We start from the raw sequence: 15,903 nt of genomic DNA, 5'->3' as shown, positions 1-15,903 counted from the left end.
GCGAGTGGCTCCAGCAGATCCCGGGAATAACATCGGAGATCTCTGTCCAGAAGAGCGCAGTCCTGGGAACAGCTAAGATACTGCGCAGGACCCTCAAGCTCCCCAGGCCTCTGGTAGAGGACCCGAGCTTGAAGGATAAACCGCCCGCAGGGGCGTGCTGGGTGTTTTTTTTTTATTGACAACACTGCAGTGTGTAAAAGGCAAAGCGTTTTGAAAAGTACAAAATCAATCTCTTAATTTTTTTGTCAGGCCCTTCCTGAAGATTATTTTTGCAGTCCTGGTAAAGGCTGGGAAAAGCTTTTAGAGAAGCTTGAAAAGAAAACTGAGAATTATGGAAGGTGGCATGTCTTAAGCTTGGGATTAATTTTTTTTTTCATTCTTAATCAGAGGCAAAGACTGGAAAAAATAATTACCTGTGGGAAAAAAATTTATATTTCAATATTTAATATGAAGTATTTCATATAATTCATTATAGCTAAGGATCCAAAATGTCAGAAATTGAGGTCATAGCTTCTTTAAATTTGGCATGTGTGGTGTTCCAAAGAAGACTCGCCAATCCTCGATTTCACAATCCAAGATGGCAACAGTGCCTTTCAGTTTTTTTTATGATACAGTTCTAAGAGCTGCCATAGACTCAAATAGAAGAGGAAACAATATGATGTACAAAAAAAGGAGGACAATATTTGGGGACCGAGCAGTAATGATGAGAACGTGAAAGCTGGTCATTATTTGTGACAAAGCCAGCGATCCATATAGTTCTGCTCCCCTCATCTTTTGTCTTTGAGCTTGTTTTGGTTTTCCAGTCAGCAGCTCAGCTGTTTTGTTTTCACTCTGAGTGAACTCATTGCTTTGTTTTTGGTCACGAGATTCAGCTGTTTCATCTGAAGATGCCGTAAACACCCAACATTCACAAACTGCTCAGCAACAAAAGGCAGACAAGCAGAAGTAGCGGCTAGCTGAAAATACTTTTAGCAGCTAAGAAGCCAGAGATTTCCCAGAGGGAAATGCTAACCAAAGTCAGAACTAAAAAGGAGAGTGAATATCAAATTTACATTCATCAGGGGGCCAGAAGTCGACTCGGAATAAATGATGATGTTGCTAACTATCTACTGAAGGGTAAACAGGCATCTGTTCACTAACAAGTTACCACATCAATTTAAAAGTTGATGCTATGCTGCCCTTATTACCCAAGAAATCAATTACTGCATGTTTAATTTCAGCATTTACCACTAGCAGAGCACACCAAACACAAAATAGAGGGCAGTAATTCTTGACATTTGACATTACGTTAAAGTATAAAAAAACAGATTGGCTCAAGTCCATACAACATTTGAGCAAAACATGGCTCATCATTTTGCTGCTGAGTGTTTCAGCTGAGGCAAAAGAGTAGTTCAAAGTCTGCTCATCTCATTATTGGCAACAAGGATTTGCTGTCAGATGCATGTGTCTGCTGATGTGTGTGTTGGTTTAGGTTGGCAGGACATTTAGGAAAGGGAGAAGTGTTAACTGAGAACGTGGGCGGGTTAGCGTGAGGTTTGTGTATGTGCAGACACTTTCGCACATATTTAGTTTTTGCAGGCCCCTTTTCAGCGCGTACACACAAAAACAGACATTTTGTTTAGTATGTTACCGTCTCGTGTGCGTGTGAGTGAGTGAATATCTTTCAGAGGTGTGCAAACAAGGACAGAGAAGTGCTCTCCAACTGAAAATGTTGATTTAATATGGCCTGTAAAGCTGAATTTAAAACTAGGACATTTTTTCTTCACTGCTAAGCCAAGGTAAAATACCTCTTGTACCACGGCTTGTATCAGAGCCGAGTGGAATGCTGGGCATTTATGTGTACACAATTAAAAACTCATGAAACACATTTAAAACACAGCTTGTTTAAATCAAATGCTTCTGTACTCAAAGGTAGAAATTCCACAGAAGAACCTGAATAAAGCTGCTATTGTACGTTCTCTGTAGTGTCAGTGAATAAAAGAAGGGCTAAACAAATGCTGAAGCAGGTAAACCAAGGCTAAGTGCATCTGCAGTGTCACAACCTAGCAGTGTATGATATATAGAAAACTGACAAAACAAGCTATTACAGATTTCATTCATTCATTGTAGTTTCCAGTCAAAAGAATTGCTGAGATACATAGTATAGAGTAATAACTACACAAAGAAACAAGAAGCTGTGTTTCTGATTTTTGTCACTCAGTTTTGATAAAACAGGAAGTTATTTTCCAGACCACACTGTATGGAGGCAGTCAGGGACAGCAAACACACTTACACTTCACTTTACAGATCAACATTTTCTTCTTCTCCAGTCCATTTGTGTAACTTGTTATGTGTGATGTATGGCACTGGGTGTTTAGTTCTTTATTTGTTCAGTGTTCGGTTTGAATGCATGCAGGTTTGTAGATGTGGGATACTTCCATGCATGTAAAAACACATTTTTAACACATGCAGAGAAAGTTACATGACAGCAAGATGCAAACTGACTCGCACACTGCGGAAGACAGGAGTTTTACACAAACAAAACACACAAATGCTGTGCACAACAACAAAGAGTTTCTATATCTAATTTAATGTATAGTAGTAGTAGTTTTTTTTTTATTTTGCTGTGCTTTGTGTGCACATGTCCCTGCATGTTTTTGCATAGTGACCGGAGGTGACTTGCTGTGACAAAGACTTAATTGAACTGAATGGGAGTGAACTGAACTGCACGAAGAGAGGTTGGTTTAAAGAATGATGCCGAGAGGAATGTGATCCAGTGCCTCGCCAAGGCTGTGAGTCACAGCCAGCCGTGCAGCCAGCAGTTGAAGACAGTCGCTTAGTTTGATGTTAACTTGTTTCTCCTCCGGCGGCGGCTGTCACCTCTTGGTATGCCTCTGTAGCGGGAGCTCAGATCAGTGGGGTATCTGAGGGCCTGTCGTTCTGCTCTCCATCACAGCCACCACAGTTTGCTCTAGGACACAGGTAGCAAAGCTGCACCGCTAACTGAAGGCTAGGAGATTTATGTAGCTGGCAGTCCTGGTTGCTGATAGTGCTTCATGGTGGCTTGCTCACTCATTCCTTCTTCCTTTGTGTATTTATTTTGTAGTATAGTGATTTGAATATAAATATGCTATTATACTTCATGAAATTGAGGTTTTAAAATAAGGTTAAATCTTGCCAAAACAAAGTCATTGTCAAGTGATAATCAAGGCAAACAGTGGCTGCTTTTTATAAATGATATTTAAGATCTTTTTAAATGCTACAGTATTTGTTTCCGAGCGCCTACTAACATTTTAATTACAAACAGTTTCGTTTCATCATAATTTAACGTGAATATAGATGTCTAACTGTAATGAATGTATTGTGATTTCATTTTTCATAGTAGACTTTATCCATCTCAACAGTGGAAAATAAAAAAAGGGCACAAAGGACACGTCTCTGTGACCACTAACTACCAGAGACTTGAATCAGATGGCATTTTGGCTTTTCTTAGCCACGTCTCTTCTGGCCATTTTATTAACACAAGCTGCGCATAACTGCTAGGCCAATGAATCAGATAGCAAGTAGTAGCCTGAATGCTGTTCCTATCAGCAATATAGCCAGAACAAACTGCATATCATTTTAAGTTGATTGGTTCAGTTAGCTGTCAGGGACAAGTGATGTCTATCTGTGTTAGAGCAACTTCCTGTTTAGGCGGAGCCAGAGGCGGTCAGCTCACACATGGTTGTCCCAAGGCTGTGGTGATGGGCTCAGATGATCAGCTGAAGGCTCTGCTGGCTGAGTCAGAGGTGATCCTAAGTGGCCCTGAGTGATAAGTGTCGGAGCTCAGACTTTGGTGGTTTTTTAATGAGCTGAGACAACCGCACACATATAAAAAAGCACAAAAGAAAGGTTTGAAACATGACTCAAAGTCAAGTTTAAAAAAATGTGTTCGCTTACTCAGTCAAGGCAACAAACTTCATCTTTGTCTTTTTGTAAATTTAACTACGTTTTGTTGTTTCTCTTTTCTGCAGGAAGTTGTACATTTGATGAGGGCTTCTCTCAATGTGACTACCAACAAGATCCTTACGATGACTTTGACTGGACGCACATCAACACCCAGGAATTGCCATATGTCTCACCACACCTGCCACAAGGTGAAGCTCAAATTCCTTTCCCCTCATGTTTGTCATCTCCTACTTCATCACCTCAAAGTGTGGAAAGCAGCTTATTGTTTAATGCAGTTTGAAGTGCTTGAGCTCTTTTTCAAGTTTCACCATTTTTTAGATGTAATTTCTTCTTATTACTGCAGCACATTTATTATGCAGGATTATTACTGCTCTGCTATATCCCAACTATATCAGTCAACTTCTGATAATCACATCGTGTATATACTGAACTATGAACAGCGGTTTGCAACTTTTGGTTGTTTTTTTTTTTTTTGGTTGCTTTCCCCTAAAAAATGTTTCACTGAGTTGTGAGTTGTTAGCAGCTACATTTTTTGTCTTAATTTTCCCAGGTGGTTTCATTTAAACAACTATACAAGCCTAATTCTGATGCAGAATTACCCAATATTTCAAAAAAGCAAAAATAATTTTGCAGAGCAGCTTTTTCCCCTCTCAATTAATCATTCCATGAGCCTGCAGATGTAGTTTGCTCCCTTTTGGAGGGGGTCAGCCCCTAGGCTGGGAATAACTGGACTAAATGACCGAAGCGTATGCAGTATAAAACTAGCTCTACCTCGGGCAGCTGCCGCAGCAAAATGCTTCTTACATATTGATGCATCGGTGTTCTGCAGATCACACACTTTCATTTTGATGCTTTAAGTTTATTTTGCTGATAATACTAGTTTTGTACTCTGGCTGAAGTAGGAGCTGATTGACTGACTTTTACTTTAATGGAATATGTATATATCACTGTACAAGTTCTTGGTGCTTTTTCCTCTCCTCTCCTCTCCTCTCCTCTCCTCTCCTCTCCTCTCCTCTCTAATCAGTTGTTTTTTTTCTTCATGATGATGATGAAGGGGAAATTAAATCTTTCTGCCTCAGGGCTGAGGGTCTAATTAACAGAATATGAGGTCATTAATCAACGGCAGGGAACAGGGAAGGTTGCCTGCTTTACAATGTTAAAACCAAAATGTTATAACAGTAACCAGCTATGCAATGTTGAAATGGTAACTAGCTTTACAAAAAAACACAGAGTAAGAATGTCAAGTGGAAGTATGAACCTAACCACATTAAGGAAACTGTGTTGCAGTGTAGCACCACAAACATAGTTTGCTTCTCAGCATTGTTTCTCCTTTCCTTTCCTTTTCTTTTTGATCTCACGTTACCTTGATTCTTTTCACCCTCTTCTCTTACCACTTCTTTCCTCTGACCTATCCTCTTCCTCTGTTGTGGAAGATTATGATTTTGTTTCCATGACAATGCAGTGCTGTTATTTATCTCTCAGACTTATCTTCATGACAACCCAGGCTCGCTGACATTTAGAGAAAGGTTCATTTAAAAGCCGACTTTTTACAATTTTCACACACAAAGACCCACTTTGTGTGTCGTGCATGTGTGGTCTTGCATATAATTAAGCACTGACACAAGAGTGTGGTGCCCAGTGGTACAAAGCCAAAGTCTATCATTTAGCATTATTAATACCAAGTGGTGTCACTGTGCTGAGAGGGCAGCGTTGGCAGCCTGAAGAGGTTAAATACCTTGCCTAAGAGTGCAGAGGTAATGGCTGCAATTAACATAGCATTAATGGCTGTTGAAGCTAGTGGAACGAGCAGGGGCATGGGGATGGCAGAGCAGGTTAATGGTTTGGAGATGTTGGTTGCTAAAGGGGAGGTTCAGAGCCTTGCCTAAAGGTATGGGAGCATGAACTGACATTTGATGTGTTAATAATGCCAGTGGGGTGTGGAACAGTGGTGCAGTGGATGGAAAACGAGGTTGCTAGAGGGGATTACAGATGCAGCACTTGGCTAGATTTCTTTTTGGAAGGAGTTAAGGGAAATGGGTGAGGGGTTGAGTTGGTTGCTTAAGTGCCATGCCCAGGGAAACTTTAGTAATGTCTATTATTAGAATAGTTTTCTCAAGCTATCCTAGCCACCAGTAATTTAATACTCTGGTCTGGCTAACTACAATCTCCCTGAGGGCATGGCTTGATTTAAGAGGAGTGGCATTAAAGTCTTTTGGGTTCTGACCCCTGAAAACAAAGGAATACCAATCCCATTGTTTGGGGAGTTGTTAAGAGCTCCCAAAGAGCTTTGGGAGTGACTTTTTTCACTGATTAGTACATCAGTGGGTTTATTTTGTCAAAGGTAAGGGCAGAATAAAAGGAGTCATCTACTAGGGGAGTTACACAGAATCCTTTTAGAGTTATAGCAGTGACAGAAATGATACTTTTGTTCCTTATAACCCACAATGATTTGTGCCAGTTGCTAATCACCATTTGTGCTTATGGCAGTACTGACATTGCAGGGACAGTTTGGCAGTGTTTGTAATAAGAGATAAAACTCTTCTATGTAATGTCTCTGGGGGTCACTGTTGGCACTAGTCACCATGGCAGGGTCTACAAGCTACTCTGGCAATGTGCATTGTGCCAGTTGAACATTCATGGGCAGGGGCCCTGTGGCTCAGTGGACTAAAGCAGATACTCTTGACTCATAATGTTGTCAGCCAGTACCACTCAAAACCTATTTGGCATGCCATTCTCTCCATGTCTCTCATGTTTATCAGTGTGTGCTATCTAATAAGGAGGGGAGGCATTTAAAATGCACCAAAGCTGGTCTCATGTGCACTAAATGTTTTAATAATGATCAAATAATGAAGAAGGCAGCAACACCGTTATAAAATACTTAAAATTACCAATAAATCCAACCTTTATGACACAGTTCCTACAAGACGTGAGTGTTAACCTTCACAAAAGCAGTATGCAGTTTAATTAAAAAGTATAACAATATGGGGACATTTTTAAAGCAACAAATTAAGATAGAAGTGCTAATTAAATTTCAGAATTATAAGGCAATGCATAATAAAATAATGAATTATAGTCAGAAAAGGGAGTGGAAATGTAATTTCCACTGTTGCTTATATGTATAGAAAACTAAGCATGGCCTCTGGAGATGCAAGCTGTGTCTTGAAGTGAAAAGAAAAAATGAAATTAACTCCATGTTTGACTCCAGGCTACATAATCTGTAGTCTGTGCAGTGATCTTCCTTCCTATGAATGAAGAGCATGTGTTACTGTGGAAGGGTATTTGACATCTCACGCATCTTGATTGGCGCCTTAAAATGCTAAAAATGAAAATACCCCATTAGCTGTTATTCCAGCAGCTAGCTGTTATTGTTTTGCTGGAGAATACTGTCCCCAGTCTGCCCTGCTACTGTTGTTCTTGTTGCGACATATCTGGGGCTCAAGGCTATCACAGCGGTATTTTAGTCTCATCTTTAATTATCTTGTGTCATTACCCTTTTACCGGCCATTTTAGACTTTAGCCATTCAAAAGAATCAGCCATTTTAGAAACAAACCTCAAGTGTCAGATGTTCTTGGCATCATAAGGTGCTTGCTTAGCATGGGTGTAGCGGTGTAGCATCAGTTTTGTGTGCAGTGAGTCTTTCATTATTACTCATGTTTTCAAATGCAGCTTTTGTGCCAGGTTAGGTCTTGTCATTGTTCTGGTGTAATCGACTGATATTCATGTGGTTTCTAAAATATATGTTGGAATTATTTCAGTAAACAGACACTGTTGTCACATATTACTCAGCTGTTTTCAACCTATACTAAATCCTTTTCCTGTTATATTTTTGTAGCAGGCAGCGCTTTGATTAGCTGAAGTGCTAAAGGTTATATTTTGCAACGTTGTTTGTGTTGTGACATATCTGGGTCTCTGACTGATAGGAGTATTTTTAGCTGGCACATCATCTTGGCAGCCATCTTAAAGGCTCTTTTTTTCAAGTCACCATCTTAGCGTCAGTGGCACAAATGAAAAAAACAAAATAAAGGGAGTGATGTCCATTATATGTTCATTTTGCAGCAGATTTAGATAGAGAGGAAATCGGTGCCGGCCTTGTTTTGTTTCCAGTCTGATTGGCTGTAGTCCAGTTTGGCTGGAGTCATTTCGGGTTTTGTTTGTGACATTCAGAACCAAGAAGTGAGATTATTCTAATACCTGCATGGCAGAAAAAAGCGCAGAGATAAAAAGAAAAGAACAGCCAAAACGATAACTGGGGTACTGAGAAGCTGATGTGCATGTGTGTGCATGTGCGCACACATGTCCGTGCCTCCACATGTTTGTGTGCATCCGTTCAAAGCCTGTTATGTTCTGCTCCATTCTGCAGAGAGATGTGTTTTCTCACAGTAGATTAGCTAAACAATAAGTGATAAGCGCTATTGTCTAGAAACCATTATATAGTACATATTATGTACAGTCTAATATGCAAATACAATTAACCAGGGGCATTTTATAGAATGTAGGGTTTTATCCAATTTGACTTTATTTAATTGTATTTAATTCTATACTGTCCTATTCTATTCTATTCTATTTAGGATTACATCTGCAAATGAATGAATTTCAATAGCCAAGAATTTCAAACCCAAAGATATCCAATTTATGACAATATACATTTGTCTTCATAGGTGATTAATACGAATTGCATATTCAAAACAAATATAACAATATACGTTTCAAGGAATTAGACTTAATCGTTACCATGGGATCGTTTCTGTGAATTTGTGATGAGCTAATGTGAGATTGTGAGATTAAACATCATGCAGAGCAGGATCACATTTTATCATATTTCATTGCATCAACATCTGGTTCGGGTCTGAGCTGATTACTAGAACATCTGGAAGGACAGTTTGTCTGTCCTGTTGGTACAGCCAGATTATTCCCTTCAGTCAGCTATAATGGTGTATCATGCTGTCATGGTATAGTACTCAGTAGGCTAGCGAAGTACCTGAAGTATATTTATTCTTGGCTTGCTGATGTTGTAGAGAATGAAACATTTCTCCAGTGTGCCATTGTGTTAGCATAACAAAAGTAACTGATTTGTGTGTGAATTCGGTGTTGAAGGGGCCAGAATAACGTAAACAACAGAAGTGAAAACAGAGAAGCATCGCCCAGAGAACTGCTAGGAAATCAAATCAACCACTAATCATGAAATCAGAGTGCGAAATCTATTGTGACAATTTGGAGGTTCCAGTTCCTCAAATGAGGATACAGCAGAGTTTGTTTCCTGCCATAAAAGCATTGTTTAGTCACTTATGTATATTAAAAAGTGGTGCATCATTTATCCATTCTTCTTCCAGGTATTGCTCTGGTTTCTTCTGAAGAAGCTGCAGACATTTAGTTTCCTCTTTATGCGTCATTCCAATTGTTGCACATCTTCCAATTATTATTATTTGTTTCCAACCTTGTGCCAGGTCACTTTTATAGACTTGCTCAGCTGCATGTACTGCTGCAGTTTCTCCGTTATTTCTAAAAGGACTGCTGAGTAGAAGGTAACAAACAAAAATCAGTGCAAAATATTATTTTAAAGTTTCTAAATACTTTAGACTGTTATAACCTTGTACAGAAGCGGTTGGATGCTCGGTACATACAGCCCACTCTTTGGCAAATGCAGTCATAGTTTCACTGTCTACACACTAACTAGCCCCTCAGAGGGCATCCTTGCTAGTCTGTTCAAGCACTGAATTTTTGAAGGTATGTGTTGGCACAAGCACAAGCAGCTGCAAACAAAATGAGCAATTCATTGGTCTTGATCCGGTCAGATTTAAAATTGCTGCATTGTTTGCTTTCCAACTGTGGTTAAAGTCCTATGTTTCTTTCCTTTCACGCAGGTTCCTACATGTATGTTGACGTCTCGCAGTATGATGTTGGAGAAAAAGCCAGGTTTCAGCTGCCAGTCATGAAGGAGAATGATACTCACTGTATCGACTTCAACTATCTCCTCAGTAGCCCCGATGGCTCCAGCCCTGGCACGCTCAACGTCCTGGTGAAGGTACTGAGATCCGATCTAGTAGAGTAGATTGGATATGTAGTAGTTAATTGTCTTAAGGGACCCTATGATGCTCATTCCCAACTACCTCTTATTATTTCTGAGCCAGTGCGACTTTGGATGATTCACAGTTTAAAATAATCCTTTTTTATCTTATACTGGGTCTTGGCGCAGCCCATTGTTTTAGCTGGGATCTGAAACTATCTGAGCATTACTGGCCCTCATAATAAGTTTTAACGGCAGATGTTTACCTGAGAGAGCCCGTTGATGTTGTAAGCCCTCTCTGACATCATCCAGATATAAGAGTAAAAAATAAAGTGCTAGCAAAACTGCTAGTTTAAAGCAACTCAGGGACAGAGCTGTTAGCTCACATGGATTACCTGCACATATGGTGACATCATTATTTGCAACTTTGGCCATGTTTATGCCCAGCTATGTAGAGTTAATATGTGCCAGAAAACAGAAAAACATAGTAGACCTCAATTAACTGACAGTTATATTTATTTGGATTTTTCTAATTAGTAAACAAACCAGCTGAATCAAGACCAAATGTACACCTCCACCAGCCACTATACAGCAGTGTACATTCTCTGAGGCTACATATTATAGAGCCCAAGCTGGATTGCATTATTCTAAATTAATTAAAGGAGTTTGTTTGTCACAAAAGCAGATGGTGACCAAAGCCTCTCCATTTAAAACAAAACAGGACAGAAGAAAACAAAGCAAAAGAATACTGGATTTTTTGGAAATTCTTGGTTTTAGTTTTATGAAACATCCCCGCAATTATTGCAGCTAACATGCAATAGAGGCTGCTGATTGCCTTGCTTTAACCAACACTTTCATTTCACAATTAAACATGATTTTTAAAGCAACACACATGCAGTCTCACGTTTATTTCAAAATAACATTGTTATTTATTTTATTTAAATAATATGGAGAAGTACATTCACATATCTGGTGCTTTGGCAGTCTATTCCACAGTTATTTCCATAACACCTCTGTCTCCTGATCCTATTCTTTTCTTTTTTCTGTGTGTGAATGTTCTTAGAAAACACATTAAGATTAGATTGTAGTTTCTTTGGAATTTCCTGGCTAGAGCCAGGTGAGCTGTAATAAACCAAGAAAAAGATGCCTGACTGGAATGTAAAAGGGGCCTCTGTGGATAAATCATGAATTGCAGTGCACTGCATGCTTATAGGTTCATTTTTGTGTAAACTATTTTGTGACTGATTGTGGTTCTGTTTGATTTCTAGGTGAACAAGGGTCCCTTGGCTAACCCTATATGGAATGTGACGTCCTACACCGGTAAAGACCAGCTCACAGCAGTGCTTAATCTGATTCAATTCAGCGTTTATGCATTATTCCTTATAATGGCTTATTTTGACCCTGATGTCGTTGTCCAGGTAAAGAGTGGTTGAGAGCCGAACTTGCCGTTTCCACCTTCTGGCCTAATGAATATCAGGTAAATCAGTAAAATAACAAACAGCAACTACACAGTTAGAACATCCCACTATCATGCATATTTCTTTACTTTCTGTCGAACTGATGTGAAAACGCAGATGTCACACAGACACACACAAATAAAGGCAAACACATACACGTGCTGTGAGGCAGGCAGCTGATTTATTTGTGTTGACTGAGGCTCAGGAGGTGGCGATTAGGCTAGAAAGACACTTAGAAAGACCAGCCGGGTGTGTGTTTATGTGTACACGTGTTTGCACGCATAGGGGTGTGTCGCCATGCTGGACACTGACATTGTTGCTATTGCCCTATGGTCTTGTTTATGTGTTTTTAATGAGCAGCTGTCTGACCTGACCCTGAACATGAGATTCACATAGGAAAATCTATTGCGGGAATATTGTTGTAGGTTACATTATACTGATCTTATGTGCATATTTGTCTCTTCCTTTTTCTTAATTTATGTCAGTCAACTTGATCTGTGCGCGGTCGTTGGGTGATGTTCAGACATGTGTGTACGTTACAGGCTGAGCGTTGTAGCTCCATACACACACTGATCATGTTAACACACACAGCCAGAGGACTGTGTAATATTACTATAAAGCAAAGTGTAAGAACATCCTCCAAATGGCCCATCTGGAGCCCAGTCCCCCTCAGCGGAGATCACCAGCATGAAACTCGTGTGTCAACATGTTTTAATTGGAACATAATCATCCAGGTTTGCCAAGGATTATATAGGTTTTGAGGCTGGGAAACAGGTTATTGGATTTCAAAGTATGAAGCTATTTTATCATGTTGGAACATGTTTCTCTGTTAGCACTTTAGCTTCAGCTGTAATGAGACTCGTTTCACCAGGGGAAGACCTGTCGCATGCAACAACAGATGCACGTATGAAATGCAGACAAAGCCACATAACACAGTTTAAGAAGACCTTGTAGTCCTCTTAAACATTTTGTCTTTCTTGGCTCTTTATTTCAACTGAAAACTTAACAATCTTAACCGTTTCTAGATCTCCACAATGCAGTGAAGAAAGAACTTTATATAAAGATAATAATATCTGGTGACAGTTTGATATCAGAGTAAAAATATATTCCAAGGATTGGTGGTTTAAGTGATGTGTTTTGTTTTTATTTATCTTTTTTTAAACATGACAGTAAATCTTGAGTTTTGAGCTCTTGGTCAGACAAAACAAGATATTTTAAGACTCATTTTCTCACAGGAACTTAAATTACCTTATGCGTTAATTCATATGATATATATACAGAAACAGTGCCCAAACACAATTTACATTTATTAATCTTTGGGCTATAAAGTCACATGAAAATGTTCCTTCCCTGCAGCTTTAACCTCCTAAGACCCGAACTCTTCCACAGCATGCATTTTTAATTTCTCTTTGATATTTGGGCATATTGGGGCCCAATGAATGTAAAAACAAAGAATTACCAGATTTTTTTTTTACCTTATTTTTGTTTTTATGAAAAATCAGAGCCACATATGAGGATATTCGTTTAAAATTTTGATAGAACAGTAGCAGTATAATGTCCTTGTAAGTGGATATCAGGCCCTTGTAGAGCAAAATTGAGTATTTTGGTCTAAATAACCCAAAATGTGATGTCCACATATGTGGACGCCAGGTCCTAGGAGGTTAAACATGTTTGATTCAATGGCCATGCATGCATAAACTGTATCTGAGTGACGTACTCTGGAGTAATGATGTAGGCTTTAACATTTCAGAAAGCAATAAACCTGCTCTACACTGATTGGATTGGTCAGATAGTGAGTGTTTGACCCCCTGTATGTATCAGAGGTGACCACAATCCAATATAAGAATATGAATTCAAATGGCTTTATGGTAGACAATTAACTTTTACAAGAAGGTAAAATGACTTGCCCCCAAGCCACATGTCCCTGGGCATGATGAAAATCCTTTCAATACCACACTCATGAGTACACAAACATTAGCAGAGTGTAGATTTAAGACCAGCTCAAAAAATTGATTATAATCTTTGATTTGACTGCAGAGACTTGCTTCACTGCCAAAAGAGATGACCTGAGATTTGAAAATGTTTAAAAGTTTGATGTCAAGTTTCTTGCTTTTAAAGTTCCTAAATGCTAAAATTTAATTGGACACCAATGGGCAGACCTTGTGTACTCAGTCTTTCATTCTCTGTCAGGTTCAAACAAGTTCATAACCAAGATATAATTTGTTCAGCTAAATGTCCACAGACAAACCTCAGACTATACTGTGGGTTAGATTCCACTCACTGCAAATTCAGAAAGGTTGTTAAAGATTTTTTAATCTCACTTTTGAATAGCAGGCTGGTAAAGAGCCAGCCCTAAGCCACACATTTCATTTAAGTATTATGTCTATATTAAATAATTTCCTTTAGGCTATGTAAGAAGAAAAAGTATTAAGATAATTTGAGAGGATTCATTTTATTCACTTTATTTGGGGAACATTCATTGCCCAGACTTGTGACCCGAGTTCGTCCTCAATGACTTGAAGCATAAACATAAAACATTGGTTTATATGTTTTTATACATGCACCTACATGCAGGTGTGTAGGAGGCAGGCAGACAGGAAAGCTTGGCAGACAGGAAAGACGGAGATGAAGGTATTAAAAGTCAGCTGATGTCTTTCTGCTGGGCTCCGCAGTGAGCTATGAGTGAAAGATGATAGGAGAGAGAGACAAGATAGATTGGTAGGGCAGGGAGACCGAGAGGGGGAGAGTGTGACAAGCAGGAGATGATAAGCTGTGGGTAAACAGTTCACGGCAGATTTCCTTTTACAGGTGATGAATGACAACAACTGCTCACTGCCTTGCTCTCTTTCTCCCTCTGCCTCTCTTTTTGATGGCTACCTCCTCTTTTCTCCTCCTGTCCCTTCTCTTCTGTTCATTAGGTGCTCCTTTCTAAATAAACACTGTTAGAAAACAGACAGCAAGCGAGAAATAGAGAAAGGGGAAAAAGGCTTGGGAAGGCTAACGTATGGACAAGGAGGAGGAAGTGAAGAAGAGAGAGATTACGATGAGGTGGATTTTCCTAATTCAGATCCTTAGTGAGCTGCAGGGAGGTTGAAGCACCTGTTGACTGTTATGACTCCACTTAAAATCTACAAATTTAGCTTGCCAGTGTTATTTAGTGTTAAGCAGGTAATTTGCCTACTCAGCCATGATTGCTTATTTCTTCCAAGCAATAATACTAACACATGAGAAATTAGTTCACGGCAAGAATGTCCACAGATTGTTTTTTTTATTTTCATCAGATTCATAATGGTCACCCATTATATTTTAAAGTTATATATACATGAAAATCGTAATGGGTAATCTATTTTGCCCAATTATCAGCTTACATTTAAATACTTTGTAAAGTCCTGGTGGATTAACAAACACTGTGCGTTTCCATTCCCCAAGGGAATCAAAACAAGCACGACAGGTTTGTTTTTCCAGTTCATCCGAGGCCATTCCCATAACGCTGAAACTTTCACTACCTTCACCAGGTCATGGTACTCAAATCACATTTTAGTTCTACCCTTAAGAATGAGCTGTTTCCAACTATCCAGCACTTTTAAGGCGGCCTATACCATGAAGTAATGGTTTTTTTGGAAGCTTTTCTAGGGAAACTAAAAGTGCATTACATACATACTCGTTGATTAAACTCCTTTAAAAAAAACAAGCAGCAAAGGATTTTGGTCTTACAGTTTGGTTAGTCATAGCTTTTGGCATCACAGTCAAAATTGTTGCAAATATTACATAACGTTTAAAGTATTGTGGATCTTCCAACACTATGAAGAAAAAGGCTTAAATGGCTGATCGGAGAGCTGTTCATGCAGTAGAAAGGCAGCTAATGGCAGCCTCCCATGCCTCTAATGTGTGACTCTGTGTGTTTGAAGTATTTATCAATCATTGACCTGCTGGTAGCACAAAAATGAAATTAGGAATTATCCTGTGGGGAACATGGATGTCAGTACAATGGATTTACTGAATTTAACTCCCAAGGCCAACACTATTATCATAGCTAAAAGAAAATTGAATTTCATGTATTTATTTTGGGGGGTTTTTTTCATCCTTTGCTGAAGTTCTCATCATGTGTTACATGCACAGATGTTTGACAACATAAGGAAAACAGACAGATGCAGGAAAGGAAAGGAAAGCAAAAATAGGCATGAGGAAAAAAGAACAAACAGAGAGGTCATAGCCCTTTGCTCTCTGACTTACCACACTGGATTTCAGTATATACTATAATTTCTTTAGCAGCCATTTTTGTGTACCCAAAGAGATTACTATGATCCATAAGGAAGTATCTCATTTATCCTCCCTGCCGTGTTGGGCAGAATTTATAAATCCAGCGGCATTCAGGGTGGCGGTTTTGAATTTATCCAGTTTAAAGCACATCACCAGCTGCTGTCGGTGACTTTCAGCCTGCTTTAAGATTGAATTGTTCATATTCACAACAAATTGAAATGGCAATAGTCTCACTTTGCAGCTTCCACTGCACT

The 15,903-nt window shown here is 39.2% G+C and overlaps 1 protein-coding gene across 21 annotated transcripts in view; it reads left to right on the top strand.

Moving 5' to 3' along the window:
- The window catches only part of ptprk (protein tyrosine phosphatase receptor type K), a 105,581-nt gene that overhangs the window by 38,427 nt on the left and 51,251 nt on the right, over window positions 1-15,903 (top strand). For all 21 annotated transcript variants that reach the window (XM_005935374.2, XM_005935375.2, XM_005935376.2 and 18 more), the window contains 4 exons: window positions 3,993-4,115; window positions 9,790-9,950; window positions 11,201-11,252; window positions 11,351-11,409. In XM_005935374.2, the coding sequence (XP_005935436.1) occupies window positions 3,993-4,115; window positions 9,790-9,950; window positions 11,201-11,252; window positions 11,351-11,409 (395 nt within the window). The remainder of the gene's footprint in view (window positions 1-3,992; window positions 4,116-9,789; window positions 9,951-11,200; window positions 11,253-11,350; window positions 11,410-15,903) is intronic.

The sequence above is a fragment of the Haplochromis burtoni genome, unplaced genomic scaffold (genome assembly GCF_018398535.1).
Source record: "Haplochromis burtoni strain Fernald_Lab_line unplaced genomic scaffold, NCSU_Asbu1 Contig_92, whole genome shotgun sequence".
NCBI lineage: Eukaryota > Metazoa > Chordata > Actinopteri > Cichliformes > Cichlidae > Haplochromis > Haplochromis burtoni.
Note: the sequence above shows the minus strand (reverse complement) of the source record. Positions and strands in the feature narration are given on the sequence as shown.